This window comes from Neolamprologus brichardi, chromosome 17, assembly GCF_056152115.1.
Source record: "Neolamprologus brichardi isolate AB-2024 chromosome 17, ASM5615211v1, whole genome shotgun sequence".
Taxonomy (NCBI): Eukaryota; Metazoa; Chordata; class Actinopteri; order Cichliformes; family Cichlidae; genus Neolamprologus; species Neolamprologus brichardi.
The window spans coordinates 21,616,429-21,637,540 of NC_142120.1; the positions used below are offsets into that span (position 1 = coordinate 21,616,429).

At 38.1% G+C, this 21,112-nt stretch overlaps 1 protein-coding gene across 1 annotated transcript in view; it reads left to right on the top strand.

The window, feature by feature from the left end:
• The window catches only part of LOC102791748 (receptor-type tyrosine-protein phosphatase beta-like), a 36,378-nt gene extending 17,956 nt beyond the window's left edge, over window positions 1-18,422 (top strand). Inside the window, exons 19-40 of the mRNA XM_006781018.3 lie at window positions 28-203; window positions 309-459; window positions 656-756; window positions 981-1,146; window positions 1,243-1,524; window positions 3,314-3,592; window positions 5,633-5,782; window positions 5,882-6,021; window positions 6,374-6,510; window positions 6,607-6,713; window positions 6,991-7,096; window positions 8,290-8,370; window positions 9,592-9,609; window positions 9,734-9,815; window positions 10,606-10,696; window positions 12,993-13,069; window positions 13,153-13,287; window positions 13,459-13,581; window positions 14,086-14,249; window positions 14,412-14,547; window positions 15,993-16,113; window positions 16,310-18,422. Of these exons, the coding sequence (XP_006781081.2) occupies window positions 28-203; window positions 309-459; window positions 656-756; window positions 981-1,146; window positions 1,243-1,524; window positions 3,314-3,592; window positions 5,633-5,782; window positions 5,882-6,021; window positions 6,374-6,510; window positions 6,607-6,713; window positions 6,991-7,096; window positions 8,290-8,370; window positions 9,592-9,609; window positions 9,734-9,815; window positions 10,606-10,696; window positions 12,993-13,069; window positions 13,153-13,287; window positions 13,459-13,581; window positions 14,086-14,249; window positions 14,412-14,547; window positions 15,993-16,113; window positions 16,310-16,332 (2,846 nt within the window). The 3' untranslated portion in view covers window positions 16,333-18,422. The remainder of the gene's footprint in view (window positions 1-27; window positions 204-308; window positions 460-655; window positions 757-980; window positions 1,147-1,242; window positions 1,525-3,313; window positions 3,593-5,632; window positions 5,783-5,881; window positions 6,022-6,373; window positions 6,511-6,606; window positions 6,714-6,990; window positions 7,097-8,289; window positions 8,371-9,591; window positions 9,610-9,733; window positions 9,816-10,605; window positions 10,697-12,992; window positions 13,070-13,152; window positions 13,288-13,458; window positions 13,582-14,085; window positions 14,250-14,411; window positions 14,548-15,992; window positions 16,114-16,309) is intronic.
• Window positions 18,423-21,112: the final 2,690 nt, after the last annotated feature.

Here is a 21,112-nt window from a genome sequence, read left to right on the forward strand (position 1 = left end):
ACCCAAGGCAAATCCTTTCTTCTTCAGGTCCCGCTGCCGTCAGTAATCTATTGGTCATTTCAGCCAACACCTCCTCTCTCTCCTTCTCTTGGCGTCCGTCCGATGGCCATGTCGACATCTATGACCTGACCCTGTACAGCATCTCTGAGGGGACCACCAATCACAGGCAGGGCTCTCCTGGGAGCAGGAGGGATCATCACACGGTGGGATCAACATTCACATGTTTCCTGATGTTCATGCTAAGCTAAGTTTCTAAGCTAAGTTCATGCTAACTTTCATTGTGTTAATGTGCGTTGTGTGTTCTTCAGAATGCAGGTGAACAGGTGGACCTGCAGAAGGTGGGCTCGGCTGCAGACAGCTGTGTGTTCTCTGGGCTGAGAGCAGGAAGTCTGTACAAGCTGCAGGTGGTGAGCTGGAGCAGAGACATGAGCAGTGAATCATCTGTGCTGGCCAGAACCGGTCAGTCAGTGCTGTTGTATGGATACAAACATCACAGCCATCGCTTAGCCTTCATTTCATTCTGTCCTCATCTTTTCTCACCTTCAAGATATTTTTTCCACGTTCTCGGCATTTAGTCAGATAGTTTCTCCTCTTCCATCTTTCCTTTCTATTTTCTTAAAATTTTCTTCCTTTTTGTCCCCCCTCTGCTCTGCAGTCCCATCTCCAGTCTCGTCTCTACAGGTCGAGAGTTCAGGATGGACGGACAGACTGGGAGTCAGCTGGCAGCATGGAGAGGGAAGCTTTAGCAGTTATGAGGTAAATGTATCTCTGTGATATCTGCAGTTAAACTGTTGCAAACATGACCTCCTCCTTCAGTCCACAAAAAAATAAATCCCACTATCCATGTTTTGCAGAGTTCGGTCTTTATGGTTTAGAATTAAATTCCTCCCCGTGACTCTCCAATTTTAAAACAGAAAAAATCTCAGTGGAGTTCTCAATTAGAATCTCATGCTGATTTGTTTGTTTCCCTGTTACGTAAGGTGGTGTTGTACGATGTTTCTGGATCCACCCTGGGAGCCCAGACTCTTGGTGCGGAGCACACAAGTCACACCTTCACTGCGCTGGTCCCTGGTAGACTGTACCGTGCTGAGGTCATCACGCACAGTGGAGATTTGACCAATAATGTTTCAGCATTTGGGCGCACCTGTGAGTGAAATGAAAATACACACAAGCACATTTTTTTGATGTAGTTTAAATGCCAAATTATTTTGATTACTGATTTTGATTATTTATTTCCCCCAGCTCCCCAACCGCCTGCCCACCTGTCTGTCAAACAAGGCCCGAGCAATGACACAATAGAGCTGTTGTGGGCTGTTCCCACCAAAGGAGACTACAGTAACTTCAGTCTGCAGTGGACTCCTCCTGATCAGCTGACGGTCACACAAACCCATCTGACCAGCTGCATTGTGGGCGGGATGTTTCCAGGGCGAGAGTACAACTTCACTCTGATGACTGCCAGTGGGGGCGGAGCCAAAGGTGGACCAACAGTCAGGAGCCAGCCAATCCAGAGGAACATAAGAACAAGTAGGGGGAACTTAAAGGAAGAAAAATAAATCAATTACTACTGTGCGAGTATTTAACTAGACTTATTTATACTGACCTTACTCTCTTAATATTTCCTGTTAGTGGAAAAATTTTCTGCGTATTAATTTTGGCATGTTTCTTGCATTTTCTGTTAATCAGATCAGGATTAATCAACCTCTGACCGGGGGCAACTGCTGTCAATCATGACGCATAAGAGAAATGCACATTAGACAATCTTTATGGTTTTATTTATGTTTATAGATAATTTGAGTAAACATTAAAAAATACTATCAGCTTACAAGAAGAGGATCCAAAGCTTTAAATGCATTTTACAAACCAGCTGCATTTATGACTTTATTCCACTTGATGGCAGCACCACAGAGGCTTTGAGTCTCTCTGTGGAGTTAAATCCATTTTTAATCCTATCCTGCTTGCCCAGAGGGTTTTTGGCTGCAGGGACTGAAACCATCAGGGAGAGGAATAAAAAATATCCAGGTCACATATATTTAAATAAATCTGACCCAGTTTTTCTTCACAGCTTCCTTTTTTAATTTCCAGCAGACGAAGTGATGAAGTATTTAACACATTTATAGATACCCACAGAGAAGCCCTTATTTTGAGCTCACTCAGACAGGAAGTACAAAATTAAAAGCTAGATCTGTACATGGCCAAAAGATTCCTGTGTATCATTAGAAGAGTAATGACGACTTAAAGGAAAAGGCTCAAAAAGTCCCTCTGAAAAACAACTGGATGCAAATAATGTCTGTTTATCAGAGGTATGTTGTATTCATTCTTCACTGAATACAGACCCAGGTGAGTGCACCCCAAAGCCCGAAAAATATTTTTACCTCGTCAAAAACAACCAAAAAGCAGAGTATCAATCCATCTTTAAATGTTTAAAGATGATAACGGAACAGCTTGAAGCTTTTGTTATTACCTTTAATCATTTGCCATTATTTTTAACATTTCAAAAAGGCTTGGAGGACATTGATAGACGTTGTCTCTACATGTAACCTGTGTACACTTTCACTGAATCATGGATTCATATTGATTTAAGTTATAATGACTACTAACCGTTAAACTGCATGAAATAACCAATCAAAAGCTGGTCAGCAGAAATGAGCACAAATGAAATAAGAATGAATTAATCTCAGCAAAATATTCACTTATTTGGTTTGGCTAATGTAAGAGGGGGCGGAGCACATGTCTTATACTCCACCTATCCACCAGGGGGCAACCTATATATTTTTACTTTGTTAAAGGGCAGTCAGATTAGTGCTGATTTTATTTATTTATCTGTTGCACTCACAGGAGTTTTAATCCAAATAATTTTGTAGTACAATAATTGTGTCATAATTAGCTCATGTTTACAGATCAAAGGCCCTTATTTTCACCTCTTGAATACAAAAGTTCCATCTTATTTTTCTATCTTCTGTCTGCTCCCAGCCACAAAATGACAAATGTGTTGTCCTTTGCCTTTGTCTTTGTCCTCAGGCACATTCATCATCTCTTAAAGAGTGATTTTATCATCTGATCAGGAAAAATAAATGGGGACTTTAGCAGCAGCAGACTTGTCGCTCTCTGTTTTGAAAAAATAAACACCACAAGGAATTTATTTTACTCATGAAGGTCAAACGTGAAAATAAGCAAAGTGAGAAACAGAAAGTTTATTGAACTTGTTCTTTTTGTCTCCTTTTGTCACTTTTCATTCATCATCTTTCTTCTCATCTTGTCTTCATTTTTTCTATACTTCTTTCCTCTCCTTGTGTCCTTACCTCCTCTTTTCTAGGTCCATCTTCTCTAAAGTCCATCCACTGCTTCCCTCTCTCCTCTTCCTCCCTCTCTTGCTCCTGGTCACCTCCACACGCAGACTTTGACTCTTACGAGGTTGAGTGTCGGCGCTACGATGACCGGGAGCTGATCTCAGCATTGAAGCTAGTGGGAGGTGTCACAGCGGTGACACTGGACCACTTGGAGCCATACAGGAAATACTCTGTGACGGTCAGAGTGTCATCAGCCGGACAGACGAGCCCGCCAGTGACACACACCACCGTCACTATGATCGACCGTAAGTTTAAACACACGCTTACAAGGATCTTCATTTAAATAAGGCAGTCTCAGGCACCTAACCTGGACCTAAACCTTTTTGACCTGAGCCCTGAACTAAGACCCTTTAAGCATGTGAGGACTGACCCAGAACAGTCCTCACTTTTCATTAAATTTCATTGGTCCTCACATTGATAGCTAGACAAGCATACATACACACACCAATATTCCCCTCAGGTAAAGTGTTGGATTTGGTTGTTTAAATAAAACCACAGTTTAAGTAGGACTGCTCACCTGGGAAACAAAGAGGGAACTGAAGACTGACTTTACTCCAAGTTGGTGCATAGTCAGTTTTCTTTACCTGTTTCAGTGGCATTAATGCTCAAATATCATGATTAACTTTGTGACTATTCAATACTTTTCTGAACTAATTCCTTAAAAACGCTCAAACGTTTTTTAACTTGTAGTTAAGCTTTATGTCCACTGCCATCTTGGGTTTCTGTAGCCAAACACAATCACATTTGGAGGAGAGGGTGGAATGCTAAGGCGGGATTCAGTGACTGATGTTTGACTTTACTGCTGTGATTGACACATCAACAATAACCAGTAATCACATGACAAGCTAGAAATACCTCAATTAGCAGTTACCATGAGTCAAACTAGCAGCCCATGACTAACTTAAAGCAACATAAAGCAGCTCTTGTGAACAGATTTCTCCTTACTTATCCAAGAAAAGCGTCCAGCAGACAGTTTTTTACATCACTGACTTTGGCACAGCTGCCTGTCAGCTGTCCACTCATAATTCACTCCCAGACTGTGGTTCACATTTTAGGGAACTCGCCATGAGTTTTTTCACTAATAACATTCAGGTTTAGGGTCACATTTGTCATTTTACAAGCAAACTAAATTATGATTGATTGTTCACTCACTCTAAAGCCCAGCTCTTATTTGAATAAGCCAACTTCATGACTTCATGATCCTGTCATGGGTGCCAGAGAGAAACAGAAATGATCTGACTCGACATCATCTGGTTTTCCGTGTTTGCTGTCAAACCCATTTGTTTCTGCTGTATATGTATGTAGCTATACCTTACACTGAATTGGAACTAAAAGGCGTTATCTTTAATTTATTAAGGGTCTAAAACCTCTAAATAGCACACTTCTTCCTATGATTCTATCTAACTAGGCCGAGTTTGAACATCTGGTGCAGTCAACTCCTGCTACAATAAAAAATAAACAACAGAAGGGAACTTTTGTGTGTGTGTGTGTGTGTGTTCATAATGAAGGAAGGAGACACACACACAGGTTCTTAATCTTTGAAGTGTCACTTTATTTTTCTCTTTGCTCTTTTTGAAAAAGTCACCATGACCCCAAACACTCTGGAAACTTTTCTCCTCTGCTAGAACCTTTTCCTTTCTTCTCTTTGTCCCCCCTTAGTTCACGTCCATCTCTTCCTCCCTCTTTGTGCTTGTGTTGCATTATAAATCATCCTGACACAAGCGCACTGGAAACAGAAAAAGGCAGAAAATCCAGAAGTTTTTTTTATAGGTGGCAGTTCAGGAAGAGAGAAAGCTAAGGATGAAACTGGGAGAAAGAGCAAATGGAAACTGGAAAAGCCAGTTTCTTCAGAAACAACAAAACTATATTTTTATATACTTTTCACAGTGTTGTGGTATACTAGTAGTGATGATCACCATGTGATACTATTGTGCTGATTGTGGAAGCATAATATTGTTTTTCTCTTTTGAGAATTTTTGTTTTTATAAACTTTTGTACATTTCTTGTTTCAGATTTTTCAGAAAAAACATTTCAATGTGCTGTTTATTTTGCAATTAATATTACAATATTTTTAAATGCCATGAATAATTATGTATGTCATATGATAATTTCACAGTTATAAAATAGTTTATGAGCTTGATAAAATGTCCAAATCTTGAGAAAATAAACAAAAATTCCAACTTAATTTTTAAAATGATTACTGCAATTATTATGAGCTAAAAATATATTTAATAAAAAGTCAAAATGGCACTTATATTTGTTTAACCAGTCCTCTCTCCTGTCAGGCCCTCCTGTCCCACCTCAAAGCGTACGTGTCACCAAAAGGTCATCGAAGATCAAGTCATCCTCCATCCTGTTTCGCTTTAACTGCTCCTGGTTCACCGACACCAACGGAGCCGTCCGATACTTCACCGTGATCGTGGCCGAGTCTGATGGTACAAACACATCAACACATGTTTACATTACTTTGACTTACATTCATTTCCAGACAGACAAACTGGAGGTAGACAAGTTTTTTTTGTCTCTTCTGACAGCCAATGAAATGCTGCAGCCAGAACAGCGCCACCCACTGCCCTCATACCGCGACTACATCAGCAACTCATCCGTCAGAGCCTATCAGACTGCCTACTTCCCCAGCCGCTGTCCACAGGACACTGAGAGCTCTGCTGGGCAGGTAATCTGCAAATTACATGTTGAAATAGATCTTTTTCTAACTTTTCTGAAAATGCAAACAAAATATTTGTTTTCTGTAGACTTGACATAAACAACCAAACCTTTAGTCATAATAAAGGTGCTGATTAAACTCAAGATTCTGATGTTCATGAAGAACATTTTTATTTATTGTTTATGTGCATAATTGAAATTTAAGACATTAGAATTAAAATATTTAATTTTATTGCATTTTCTAAGATAATTTTTAAAAAAGTGAAGAAGTTTAAAAAATGATCACAGTCACCCTCTGAATAAGAACTGTGCTGGGTGTATATCTGTCAATATATTAATGTGGTCAATCAATACCTGATCAGGTGGTGGAGGTGAACCTGGGCGCAGGAGGAGACCGGCTGGGGGGATCCTGTGATCATTACCATGATGGTGACCTCTATCTGAGTGACAGCTATGGTGCCTTCTGTGATGGGCCGCTGAAAGCCAAAACATCATACAGGTAATGAGAAACTGATGCTGCTGAAGTGCCACTGAGCACAGAAACACCTCCCCTCAGCTACTGACCGTGTACGTGTGTGTGTGTCCGCTCGCGCAGGCTAAGCATGCGAGCCTTCACCCGACTGTTTGACGAGAACCACAGAGAGTTTTCTCAGCCGCTCTTCACTGACACTTACCTGTCTGAGCCACTCCGGACGCACGCAGGTGAGACAGCCAACCATTTTCGCTGAGTTTTCCTGAGTTTAACCAAACCTAACTTTTCCGTAAACTAAGGATAGCAATGAGTAGAATTAATGAATTTTTTGGGACCATCTCATCTAAATTTTTAAAAATTTGCAGTGTCTTTGACTTTTGACGCATTAATATGACACAGATGTTTTATCTACACCTTCCACTCAAGGGCACATGAAGTAAAAGCTGAAACATCACAGCTGGTCTGTCTAACCTCAGCTATCTCCCGATATGTGTTGTTCTTTGTCAGAGCCTCTAGGTGGCGTGGTGGAGGGTCTGAGTGCTGGCATGTTCCTCATTGGTATGATGGTGGCAGTCGTCTCTCTGCTGGCCTACAGACAGAGGCTACGCAAAGTGTGAGTACACTGGGCGTTCTGCTTGTAGTTACCTCAAGGACGCTTGGAAGTATTAGATCAGCCAAAACATGGGCTGCTCATTTCCTGCTCTTTAATCTGAAACTCCACTACGGGAGCTTTGCATGAGTTAGTGTTTGGGAGTTTAAAACACAGCTGTGTATTTGAATGATTTTCAAATTAAATCATCTAGGTTTTTTTTCTCTTAGAGACCTATGAAGGTGCTGAACTCCAGTTGGTCATGTTAGCACATCCTTTCCCTGCTCACAGTTTCACTGTGAGTGCACCTCCTCACACACGGAGTGGAGGAGAGATAGACACAGAGGGGAAATATTAATATATCAACAAATTACATAATCTTCAAAACAAATGTTAAACCAATCAGAACAAAGCGGGAAAGCCACAGTTTGTAATCAAGTGAAAAACAAAGTGAAATATAAGAAAAGTTGTCGATGAAGCCGGATTAGGCCGAGATCCAAACACTGGATTGCTGACTTCTACCGTTTTCAAACACTTACTTCATTATTTCATTACTTCATTATTTGAACCTGTAAGTGTTCAAATACTTGAACACTTACAGGTTCAAATACAGTTGTATTTGAACCTGTAAGTGTTCAAATACAACTGTCAGATGGTTTGTTTGGACCATCTGACAGTTTAAGATTGTGCAAAGAAAAAGGAGAATATAATTTGGCTAAGTTTAAAAGTTTTTCTATTTCAGACCTAGAACAGAATAGTAAACATTTTTTTAACTACAGCTTAGAGTTTGTTACCTTTAAGTTGAATCTGTTCTTCTGTTTGCAGATTTTCTCTTGTATAAGTCAAAACGATGGACACTTTAACAGCTTTTTAAAGCATATCCGAGATAACACACATTCCTTTTTTAATACTACACCATCAATGCCACTAAATCTGGATGGGGCATTGTCTCTGTGGCACCAGTGTGAAATTTCCGACTGCCTTCATGACTTTATGTAACATTTATGGCGCCACAACAGAGCCCTGAACAGAAAATTAGCTCCAAAATGTCACATCAGTTTTCTCACAGTCATTTAGCTGTTAAGCTAATTTACAGAGTTAATTAGTTGTGATTTGGTGAACACGTTTATTAGCGTAGAGGGCAGGGCTCGAATGTTTTCATTGGTTTAACTCTTTGATCTTAATGTTCCTAATCAGTGCTGATATTTTCTGTGTAGGGCTGTGCAGGAGAACCCGGTGGTGAGGATGAGCATGTGGAAAGAAGTTCCAACTTCAGGGATGTATATGGGCGTCCGGAGGTAAATTTGTGCGCACGCAACATCTATAATTATTCTTCTTCAGTACGTGAGAGAGGGAGAGATTAGTTTCCAACGCCTCCCACGTCCAATATGTGAGTGTGTGAAGAAGAATTAGTTTCCAATAAAGTGCTCGCTCCCTCTCTCAGATTACCTCATCATTCACCCACCACAGGCCGTAGCATCTGTTAATTAGTGTGTGTGTGTGTCTGCATACGTTTGTATATTGGCCACAGCTCATCAACCACAAATGTAACAGAGCGCAGAAACAAAGCTTCTCTGTGCTTCATAAATGACCCCAGCTTACAGTTACAGCGTCCAGTTTTTTAACTGGACATAAAGACGATGCTCCTCTGCGTTTGCTAGTAGCAGGGATTATCAGATCTCAAATTCACTTGGAAACAAATCGCAGATGAAAAATTCCTGCATTATTTAGGCCAGAACCGACCAGAGGGTCCAATTCGGCTTACGGGACAGCTTTGCAAGGCGTGAAAATTACAGTAATGTGATTAGACGCGAGTGTTTTAAACCCACCGAATGTGTAAAAATAGGCTGTTGTTGTGGTATTTCTCATATTACACGTCTGTCAGACATCTCAGCCTGTCCATCATTCTGTCACAGGATAGGCCAGCCCACCTCATCTTGTGGGCCATGAATTAAAATGACTTTAAGGTCACAAATGTAAGGTTCTTTGACTGAGTATATGAGATGTTTTAAGTGTTGATTGAACCAGCTAAATTATAGATGATTAAATTAAACCCCACTTTTGCATAAAATCACAGTCAATAACATTTTAGAACAAGGGTGTCAAATGTAAGGCCCGGGGGCCAGAATTAGCACAACAAGGACTCCAATCCAGCTCGCTGGACTGTTTTAGAAAAAGAAAGCTCTAGGAGAGCATAAATTTTTGGACTGTTACATACAGCTTTTTCTTTGATAAAGACCTTACCAACACAATTAAGTAATACATAAAGAATTAAATAATAGAGATGTTTTGACTGTCTACTAGACTGGAAATATTGCTATAACAGAACCATATTGTATTCTTCTTACTGCATAATGTTACAAGAGGCGATAAAACTATACATAATGTATCATTTTCACTCCTGTATTATGTTTGTGTTACTGTCTAGTTGATTATCCACCTTTATAAACCAACCTATGTTTCACCACCTTATCGTACTGTCACATGGATTAATTCAATTTTTTAATCTTCTGTTGCAGTAACCGTCGGATCACCAGGTGAGAGTTTAAGCTTTATTTCTGAAACTTTGTATGTAATTAATTTGTTGAAATGGCTAAAAATCACCACTCTACCTCCAGTATATACCTTTTGCTGAGTATTTGTCCATCTTTCTCTGTTCAGTCCTATCAAAGCGGGCCATTTCGAGTCGCATCTGACCAAGCTGCAGGCCGACTCCAACTACTTGCTTTCTGAAGAATTTGAGGTAAGTGTATGAAAATTATTACAAAAAGTGTGTTCAAGAACCTGATCAATCATATTGTTTGTTTGTTGGGCATGTCTTCAGTTTTCATTTGGAGTGTTAAATCTCAGGAAGACAGAAAGACACACTGTTTCTTTTACCAGAGGTTTTGCATATTAATAATATTAAATCACTGTTGTAGCAGCCCCTGGCATCAAGAATGACAGAAGAGTCTCTAACGGGTGCAGCCATTTATTTCCTCACCAAACACGGCTCACTCTCTTGACATCATTGAGCACCTTTAAAACTACAAAATAAGGAAAAATTAATACCCACACAGTCCCATTGACCAATAAGCAATAACAGTACTTCTGCAATATACAGTCACTGATTAAATAAAACAAAATAGGTCTTTTAAACTGCATCAAAGTGCTTCACAGTTCAGTTGAATAACATCAGATCACACTGTTGGGATAACTCTGGGTTTTGGACAGTTCTGGTCAGGCCCAAAACATCTTACACTCAAAAACCTTGAAAGTCTTCCAATCGTGTACCAACTTCACAGCAAATCAAACTGCTTGTTCTGGGCTCATGCTTATGCCAGTTGGCTGTTGGTTCGACTTGCCCGCCTTTTCAGAACCATTTTGCTTTTCAATCATTGCTTCTCTGAAACTTAAAGGTCAAGTAATGTACCATGACTCTGATGAGGAATGGCACTGGTTTTCTTCAAAAGCAGATTTTTGGCTGGTCTTGTTAGTCACAAAGTCCTGATGTTTATAACTGTACAAATGTAATTATTCTCATCTCTGTTCAGGATCTGAAGGATGTCGGCCGTAACCAGACGATGGATGTCGCCCGAGTGCCGGAAAACCGAGGAAAGAACCGCTACAACAACATCCTGCCATGTTAGTGCAGTTTTTAGCTTTAAAGCTTTTTTGCTTCTCAAAAAGTTAAAAAGAAAAAAAAAAACAGTCACTCCACATAACAGTTAGCTGACAACCCTTCAAGTCCCTCAGTGAGAAAGAAAAATAAATCAACGTGGAAATCATGGCAATTATCACATCGTCAAGAGCTTTAATGAGGCAGCACCTGTTCCCTTGGCGACAAGGATGAACTCTGAGGCTTGAGGTGATAAAAGCATTCATAATTACACAATACTACTGAAAATACAGCATCTATGTGGAATATTTACTCATTTAATTAGCTTTTCGTTTCCATTTCTTAGCCACCCAAGCAGATTGTCCTCTATATTATTTATTATCCACACGTCACAAAATAGTTTCGCATAGCATCTTTTTTCCAACCAGCAGATTAAAAACTATAAAATGGTGTGTCCTCCAACCAGTTGATCAGCTGATACCAACAACTGGCCAAATTTAATTGATCTTAAAGTTTCAGCCCTCGTATCTGAGTCCAGTTTAATGAATTTGCATAACTGAATTTTTGCTCATTCAAAGGTAGTGTGATGATGGGCTGAAAAACGGCTAAATTATATTAAGGATGGATTGATTTAAAAAAAAAAAGAAAGAAAGAAAAAGAAAGGAGCTGTTTCAAATAATGACACTGAATCTGAATTTCCTTGAATGACGCAATCTTTACTCAGGTAACAATAACATTTGCTTGAAATAGCACAAAAGAGTTGCTGTTTTAATTGTTATTACTCAATTAATGAATCATCTGTTAAATGTAATGTTTAAAATTATGATACATCTGTGAAAATGTTTTCTGTCTGCGTCATTGGGGATGATGCCTAATTATTTTTAAGTGTTTGAAATGTTAGTTCATTGATTTTTTGCTATGGGAGTGATATACAGACAGATTTCTAATCACATGAAGATTGTTTGGTACATCTGTTTTACGCAATTATAAAGGAAATATCCACATCCACAATTTGTCATTTTCAAAGTTTTTCCTTCTGAAGTATCCTCAGTTTTAAATAAAGTAATTAAGCATCCGTCATTTATAACTGCAAAAAAAATCAGATTTATGACTCGAGGTGCCACATTTACAACATCACCTCTATAATTAACTGTCAGAGAAGTAAACACATTTACACCACACTCTCTCTCTCTCTCTCTCTCTCTCTCTCACTCTCTCTCTCTCTCTCTCAGTGAAATGAGTCATTACTGAGTCTGTTTCACATTCACACATCTTTCACATTCAATAATAAGAACCTCAAGAAAGCTGTGAGAGACGCTGTTTTCATTACTTATTCTGGAGTGGATGTGTTAGAATTTCACCATCAGACATAAACTGCATCCTTTACCCTACGGGGAAACATTAATGTGACCATATTGATTAAACTATAAGGAATCTGTGCTTATTGCTTTTACAAATGTGCCCTCAGTAGCTCAAAATGATGGTTGCTTCTTCACTAAGTAGACTGATAGAAATTTAATTGGGCAATTTTCATAATTGTTAGTTTTTGGCTGATTTAAGGTTAAATGTGCAAATCTGATGTTTAGTATTATTGCAAAGCTGCAATAAGATGATATAAATTTTATTAAAATGGCAAAAAAAACAAGAATAACTGAATGACTGAGAGCATCAGTTAAACCTGTTTTTAATCCAAATTTTTTAATGTTATCCAAACAATTGTAAACAATTTTAAATAAATATTAATAAATATTAATTTATCCCTGATTTTTCCTCTCGAGACTACCACACTACCACTACCAAACTGATGAGCCTTTTTTCTATATACTGACAGTTTAATAAAGGTTAACTGATAAAAAAAAATGTGAAAAAAGACATTTTAGTGAAACTTCTACAATGATGAAACACAGAAAACAAGAAAACTGGAGCAATACTTCAGAGTCAGAGTCTAGCTGTTGTCCTGTGGTGCTTTTATAGCCCTCATACTTTTAGTTCTGGGTGTACAAACTGATTTTAGGTAAATGACTACTTAATAAATAACCTCTAAAAGTGCCCAGCTAAGTAGCAAACAGCAGACAGTTACAGCTTTTGAAGAAAGAGAAACCTTAAGAAGCTAAAAACCCAGATATTATTTATTTAGAACAGGAGACCAAAAATGGAGCTAAAACACCTTATGGTTACGTTGCTCTGTGGATGCTGGATGTAGTGGGAGGAATTCAGTCAACATTTATTAAACCAGTTCAGTACTCATTGCATTAGAGTTAATTTAAACTACACGTTAAAGATAATGAAAGCCGCTGGTGACTTATTTCTTCATTTTTCTAGATGATTCTACCCGAGTGAAGCTGTCGTACCTGGAGGACGACCCCTGCTCCGATTACATCAACGCCAGCTACATACCTGTATGAGCACATGCTAAAAAGCACAAACTGAGCGCACATACTGACAATGACACTAATACCGCCTCTCTTGCCTACATGTGCAGGGTAATAACTACCGCAGGGAGTACATTGCCACCCAGGGGCCGCTCCCGGGCACGAAAGATGATTTCTGGCGGATGGTGTGGGAGCACGGCGTCTACAACATCATCATGGTGACCCAGTGTGTGGAGAAAGGACGGGTGAGGCGTCCGCTTGATCAAAATGTCCACTTGAGTGGAACAATTATGAAACTGAAATTATGAGCTTTGATTGCAAGTTGAAAAGAGCTTCAGATTCTTCTCACAGGTTAGCAAAGGAAGATAAACTCAACCCTGAGAAGTAATTAAACTATATGAATGCTGTGTTTCCAGGTGAAGTGTGACCAGTACTGGCCTGCAGACAGAGAGCCTCTGTACTACGGTGATCTGGTCATTCAGATGCTGTCAGAGTCTGTCCTGCCTGAGTGGACCATCCGAGAGTTCAAGATCACCTCGGTATGCCTCTTTTTACTCTCATTTTTTATTCCAGCGTAAAAATGTAGAAAAGCAGTAATATCTAAAGAATGAAGAAGGCATATATTTATTGTGAAGCTTTCATTTTCATAACTTCTCCAAATAAAGCTCATGTGATAAACATGGCCAAACAATGTCTGTAAAGCTAAAGGTGCAGAGATTTGAGGTTTTAAGGGGATATCCTTATACACTATGTTTATCTCTGTGACAGACAGTCCACCCACCTGCTGTTCAAATATCTGTTAAAAGGGGAGGAGCTAAAACAGCTTGTTTCATGGAGAGGGTGAATCGAGAGGCTACAGAAGGATTATTCTGATTATTTCTGCATTTTTTTGGTGTGGCCATGAAAAAGTTGATTTCCACTATGTTATGTTGAAACAAACGTTATGTCGTTATGTTACATTATGTCTAAAGCCTCAAAATCCAGACCTTGAATGTTGCTATGGGTGATAACAATCCCAATAAATCCATTATCGACCTGGACAGGAGAGCAGCTGCAGTTATCCTCGGGTACTGCGTCACTTCCACTACACGGTGTGGCCTGATCACGGCGTCCCTGAGAGCACCCAGTCCCTGATCCAGTTTGTCAGGACAGCCCGGGACTATGTGGACCGATCGCCCAGCACCGGAGCCACCGTCGTTCACTGCAGGTAGATGCTTGAGGCTGTCCTCAGGGAGAAATCTGATTGGCTGTGAGTTAACAGAATCCCGTCATTAGAACCAAAAAAAAAAAAAAGTGAACTATTGAGTCCTTGAACCTTCTTTGATTCTCTGTTTAAGATCTTTGATAACTGGATGTTTTTGCTTGTTAGTGCTGGAGTCGGGCGCACAGGGACCTTCATTGCTTTGGATCGGGTTCTGCAGCAGCTGGACTCCAAAGGAACCATCGACCTTTACGGCTGCGTGTTCGACCTCCGCCTGCACCGCCAGCACATGGTCCAGACTGAGGTAAGAGCTACATTCAAATATTTAAGTATTTAGCTTTGAATTCTAGGACATTCGTTTGACTATTTGATTTCAATTTCTACACCAGACATTTCTCCCACTTAGACCAGTGATTGTAGCACTTCAGTTCACCTCATTGTGTTTAGCAGATATTTTAGTCATTATTTCAATTTTACTTATTAGAATATGATTAAGGATAGTCCCACATGGAAGCAAAGGCAAACAACAATAAACTTTGAAATAAACCAGTCGCAAAAAAACAAATAATTGGAAGAAAAGAAACCAGATTTTATTGGCTATTGATAAATCTGCATGGTTTATAGTAATACATCATTAAAACTGAAACTATTAGACAAGAAACATCAGGAAATATTGACCTAAACTAGAATTTAACTACCAATAAAGATTTAAAAGTAGGATGTTACCCTCCTTTTTAGTAAATATTGAATGCAAATTGGTTTTGAAAAAACAGTTTATGATGACGTTACCACACCCAAACCAGTTTGTAGTGAATCAAAAAAAATACTATAGTACATAATAAACAAGTTGAACCATTAATATTACAATGAGAATTTTAGACTAAACTGGAGCTACATCATTAAAACGTGAGAAAATATTAATAATGGAAGCTATCAAATATGGTAGTCTGAAAATTCTACCAATTACTGTCGTTATAATACTAAATTGTCAATCTTGATCAAACCTGGATCAAACAAATAAAGGCAAGGCAAGTTTATTTATATAGCACAATTCAACAACAAGGTGATTCAAAGTGCTTTACAGAGACATTAAAAACAAATACAAATAAAAAGCATGATTTAAAATTGATTTAAAAAAAAAACCACCCAAAAAAACAAAACGGTAGATAAAATCAGAACAGTAGATAAAATCAGCAGTTAAAATTTAAGTTTTGAAATTTAAGCTTAAAAGTGTGGATTTGGTGTTTTATTCAAATGCAGCTGAGATTAGGTGGGTCTTCAACCTGGATTTAAATAAACTAAGTGTTTCAGCTGATCTGAGGCTTTCTGGGAGTTTGTTCCAGATATATGGAGCATAAAAGCTGAATGCAGCTTCTCCGTGTATGGTTCTGACTCTGGGAACTGATAAAAAACCGGATCCAGATGACCTGAGGGAAAGGAAAGGAAAAATAAAGAAAAAACAAAGCTGATTTAGTTTTAGATTTAGTCTTAATGATGTGTTTTAGTCAATTCAATTTTATTTGCTGACGAAAGGATCAATATGTATTTCATAGTATTTTGTCCTTTTTCATTAGTTTTTATTTTGTTATCGTCGTGTTTTTGAAGGTTATTGATGAAAACTGACAAATTATTGGTCAGTGAAATTAACATCTGTGTTTCCCATGGGACATGAATGAATTCTGCAGTGAATGCTCTAAAAGCACCGGAAGGTGTTTATTACAACATTATAACGGTCTTGTTGCATTGCAGTGCCAGTATGCCTTCCTGTATCAGTGTATTCGGGATGTCCTGAGAGCCAGAAAGCATCGCAGCGAACAGGAGAACCCTCTCTACCCCATCTACGAAAACTTCAACCCTGAGTACTGCAGAGGTGAGACTGTTTCTAACATTTGTCATCGCAGCCCAGAAATGAAACAGTCCACCTGTGGACGTGAACCATCCCATTTCTGAGTTTGACAGTTGAACTGAAACTGCATTTATATATTTCAGTAGAAACTGTGTATTTGTCTGCAGCACACATAAATCATAGTAATTTTTTTTCCTTTTTTGTCCCTTTGTTTTCTCAGATTTCATTTACACTGGACGCTAAAGAGATGACGATGTTCATGCTATAAAAACGAGGAAACATTCCAACACAAGAAACGGACAAAACAGGGAATATAAATAAATAAGTCCAAGACTGTAAAAACCTTTTTTCAGGGCTGTAGGTCTTGCACTTTGAATCACTGGTTTTACAGAAACAAATTCATTGAGGAAAAGTAGAAATTAAAGTGCAGATTTGGGATTAAATAAAAACAAAGCATAAGACAAGTCAGAGGTTCTGGGTTTGTTGGCGCTGCAGGGAAGACTTTCGTAGCTAGAGCAGGTGATCAGCTAGTGATCAGCACAATCTGAGAAAAGTTTTTAAAATTTAGTAAATTTAGCAAATAACACCTCACAGACTTTCCACTAAATCGACAGTCTGATTTTATTCAACACAAGAATCCAAAACCATTAAAACATCTGACACCTATTATTTTTAACCATACATTTATATATTTAAAAACAGGATTGAATGATAATTGTGCAGCATATTATTATAATTATATAGTCATTTCTGTAATTTTGAATAAATCATCTTCCATAAAGCTGTTTAAGAACTGTGAGTACCTGTTAAATAATCTGCATCTGAGCTCAGATTGGCATGCAAATTGGATTTCTTTTTTTTTTTTTTCTAAATCCACCTGACAGTCCAGCAAAGTCCACCAGCTAAACATACTGGAACAGCTCAATTTACAGGACTGCTTTGACTCAAACCTACAGAAAGAAGGCACAAATTCAGCCCTATCTGAATCCTAAATGTTGCAAAAATATAGTTTATTGTCAACAAAAACAACAAACTTTGAAAAATTAAATTGTTAGAAATGGATTTAAACTCATTGAAAAACATAATGGAGTCCCTCTAATGTAGACACTGGTTGATCTCAGGTTGTTGTGATCCAAATAATAACTGAGTGACAGCAGGGAAGGAAAGAGCCATCTATTTTTTATACCCTCCAGTATGTTCTCACTCACTGCTCCATATAAGCTGTTTATTTAAAAATTCTAAACACACATATTGCTGTATGTAAATATAGATGTAATACTCTTTTTTTTTTTTTTCTTTTTTACAATATGATGAATATATATGTCTGTCAACAACTGCCTGGTTGTGTAATACTTCTGTTTCTCTTTTATACCTGTTGAGTAACTGCAAGCAAACATAACCTGCTGTATTCAGACTTTAAAGAGGCTTTATTCTCTGTCATATATTTTATAATACAGCATTAGACATTCATGTTAAACGTGGCCAAAGTTTTAAATACTGAGGTATGCAAATGTAATCCCTGTAAAGAAAAGTACTTTTACAAGCTCCAAGTGCCGCCCCTCAACTGGCTTCTGAAAGCTGGCTAATCATAAGATAAGTTTTAAGAGAGGGTTGGGGCCTTAAAGTGACTACCTGTTTCTCAGAGGATTAAAAATATAATAATAGTAAAAATACTCGATATCACATTAAGCTACTTTACTAGCCTGAGAAGAAAGCTCTGGAGTTGGAAATGAGCACACTGATCTCCTCTTTAATGTAATAATGCTTGTAAACCATTTAAACTTTAAACATAAAAGACTGAAGTATGAATACAATGCAGAAACCTCATGTTTTCTTAATAAAACCATCATTATAAATATTGTGAAAGAATTTGACTTTTGTGATTGTATACATTTCTAGAAAAAGCAGAGATTTTTTTCTCTTTTTAAATCTTTCAAACTTAACTGAAAAGCTGGCCAAACTTCTTTTTTCTGTTCAACTCAGATGCTGGAGGATTTTCATTTTAAATTACCTCTACTCATGCAACATATTTTATTTTATAGCATTATGATTTGGCATTTTACATTTACATTACATTTAAAATACTATGGCTAAATTCATTATTATGAAAGCTGGTCTGCACTTTTTCCTTTTTAAAGATTTTCTCTGATACATTCGACCTGCTGGATTGTTTTATGTAGACTTTAATATGTTTGTCATATCGTGATGGATTCATGGAAGTGATTTGGATTTAAATAACCAGGCCCTAAGAAAATGTGTAATTGAGTTTTAGAATTTGCTGTCCTGTTGTTGTAAACTTGATCATAAAGTGCTGAATAAAAATATCTGCCTCACTGTTTGTGGCCTTTTTTCTTTGGGTGAAAGGTTACAGTACGCTCATAAATATTATGCACACATTTTCAAATGCTGCTTAAATCATTCTCCATGTTTAACATTTTTAAGATGATGATATTTCAAATATATAGATATTTGAAATTTAAAATAAAAAAACTTCATTAGCATTTCGGAATTCCTCCGAAGGGTGGCTGGCCTCTCGCTTAGAGACAGGGTGACAAGTTCGGGAGGGGCTCCGAGTAGAGCCGCTGCTCCTCCACATCGAAAGGAGCCTGTTGAGGTGGTTCGGGCTTCTGAGAAGGATGCCCCCTGGGCGCCTCCTGGGTGAGGTTTTCCGGGCATGTCGCACCGGGAGGAGGCCCCAGGGCAGACCCAGGACACACTGGAGAGATTATATCTCTCGGCTGGCCTGGAAACACCTTGGTGTTCCCCAATATAGGCTGGAGGAGGTGGCTGGGGAGAGGGAGGTCTGGGCTTCTCTGCTTGGGCTGCTGCCCTGGCAACCCGGCCCCGGATAAGCGGGAAAAAATGGATGGATGGATGGATGGATAGAATTTTAGTTTTGCTTAAATTCAGTGATAATTTGTTTTTAGTAAATTCTTATGTGAATTTACTAAAAGCTGCTGTGAATTTTCTCCATGATAAAGAATATTTGTATCATTTGCAAATAAAATGAACCGCAATATGTCTGATGATCTAGAGGTTTAGACCCCATATAACTCCACAAGCAAGGTTTAAAGGTTTGATTAATGTTCTCCCACCTTCATAATCTGTTGCCTGTTGTTAACTTTTCATCCAGTCCAACGCCACCCATCTAATACCATACCTTTCCAATTTATCAATTAATATGTGATTGGCAAGTGTGTCAACAGCTTTCTTCAAGTCAATAAAGACTCCATGTGCATACTTTCTTTGACTGATACAATGTGTGATTTCTTCATTTAGTTCAATTAATGCATTAAACCATGTCAACTCTCTATTAATATTTTGTGTTCATTTAAATATTTATCCAGTCTATCAATAAAGTATTTCACTAGTGTTTGGGTGAATCGTGAGTGTAGAGAAACAGGCCTATTCATTTTGTTTGGAAATGTACCGCCTTATAATGACAGATTGCAGATGAAGGTCGGAGGTTTTTAAAATCACTCAATTACATTTTTAACAGTTTTCATATCAATATCATTTCAGTTAGTTGAGATTTTGTCCTGACATCTCTCTACAACATCAATTATTGTATTTTCCTCTTGTGCTGTTAGAAACATTTAATTAGGATTTTTATTCTTCTATTTGCTCCTCTGCTCTTTCTCAAAGCAGTAATTTTATCAGCTAGGTCTGGTCTGAAACTTACAAAGAATTTATTAAAATCATCATTCACATTTCTTTAGGTCTGCACTTTATAAATTTTCTGTACAGGATATATTTCTTTTTACTGGCGGTTTGCAATATCTTTGGGATCCATGGACTATCTATATAATCCATTTTTTTGTTTTTGTTTTTGTTTGATGATGTAGAAGAATTTGTTCAAAACAGGTACATAAATGCCATAAATGTAAGCAAACAGACAAAGGCCTGACTGTGGCCCAGTCTTAAATACACACAGCAGGGTGACTGGGGCACAATGGAGACACGTGAGATACACAGTTGAAAATAATCAGGGAAAAGAAGACAGTGGAAGAGAAACTAAACACAACACAAACGAGATAAGAAACCATCAAAATAAAACCAGAAATAACTAAATCATAAGAACAACTTGCACAGACTTAGACTTTATGAGATATGGGAGAAACAGGATGAGCGGAAATATAACTCACAAAATCAAAAGTGCCAGGATCATGATATTTCTCTAGGGCTGGAACACATACTGTGTCATTTTGCATTAGTAAACTGTTTATAAAGCTACTCATCAATGCCACCATTCTCACCTGTTTGTAGATTGTTTTGTTGTCCTGCTTTTCCTTCCTGTAATTACTGTAAAACTATAAAAACTGGAAGGTGGCTGTTATTGATTAACATCCCAATCATTATTTTATTGTTGGTGTCATTAGTAAATATATTAACTCTTAAAACTGAGCCGTCATTGTCTTCGGTCTAGTGATTTTTGGATTCATGCTCCTGCTACACAATGTGTTGATAAACTCTTCTGACATTCATTCCAATCCCATACCATGCAAATTTCAGGGAAAAAACAAACAAACTGAAAACTGAACAAGTACATTTTGTGTGGAAGGATTTCAGGAGAAGTCTCTTCTCACTAAAAAGAACATGGTAGCACAGCATAGGCTTGCAAAGTTTCTTCATAACAAAGAACAAGACTTCTGGAACATTGTCATTTGGACAGATGAGATGTTCTGTCCAAAATCAAACGCAGCACATCACCACAAACACCTCTTAGCAACTTTCAGCATGGTGGTGGATGGGTGATGATCTGAGTGGACCATGAACTCATCAGAGTACCAAAGTATTCTAGAGGTAATTGTGAGGCTAAATAAATTAGCCAGCTGTGAAACTCAGAAACCAGTCTTACTTGTTATCATCTATCATCCACCTGGGCCTTACACAGACTTTCTGTCTGATTTCTCAGACTTTTTATCTGATTTAGTGCTCAGCTCAGATAAAATAATTATTCTGGGTGATTTTAACATTCATGTAGATGCAAAAAATGACAGCCTCAACATGGCATTTAATCTGT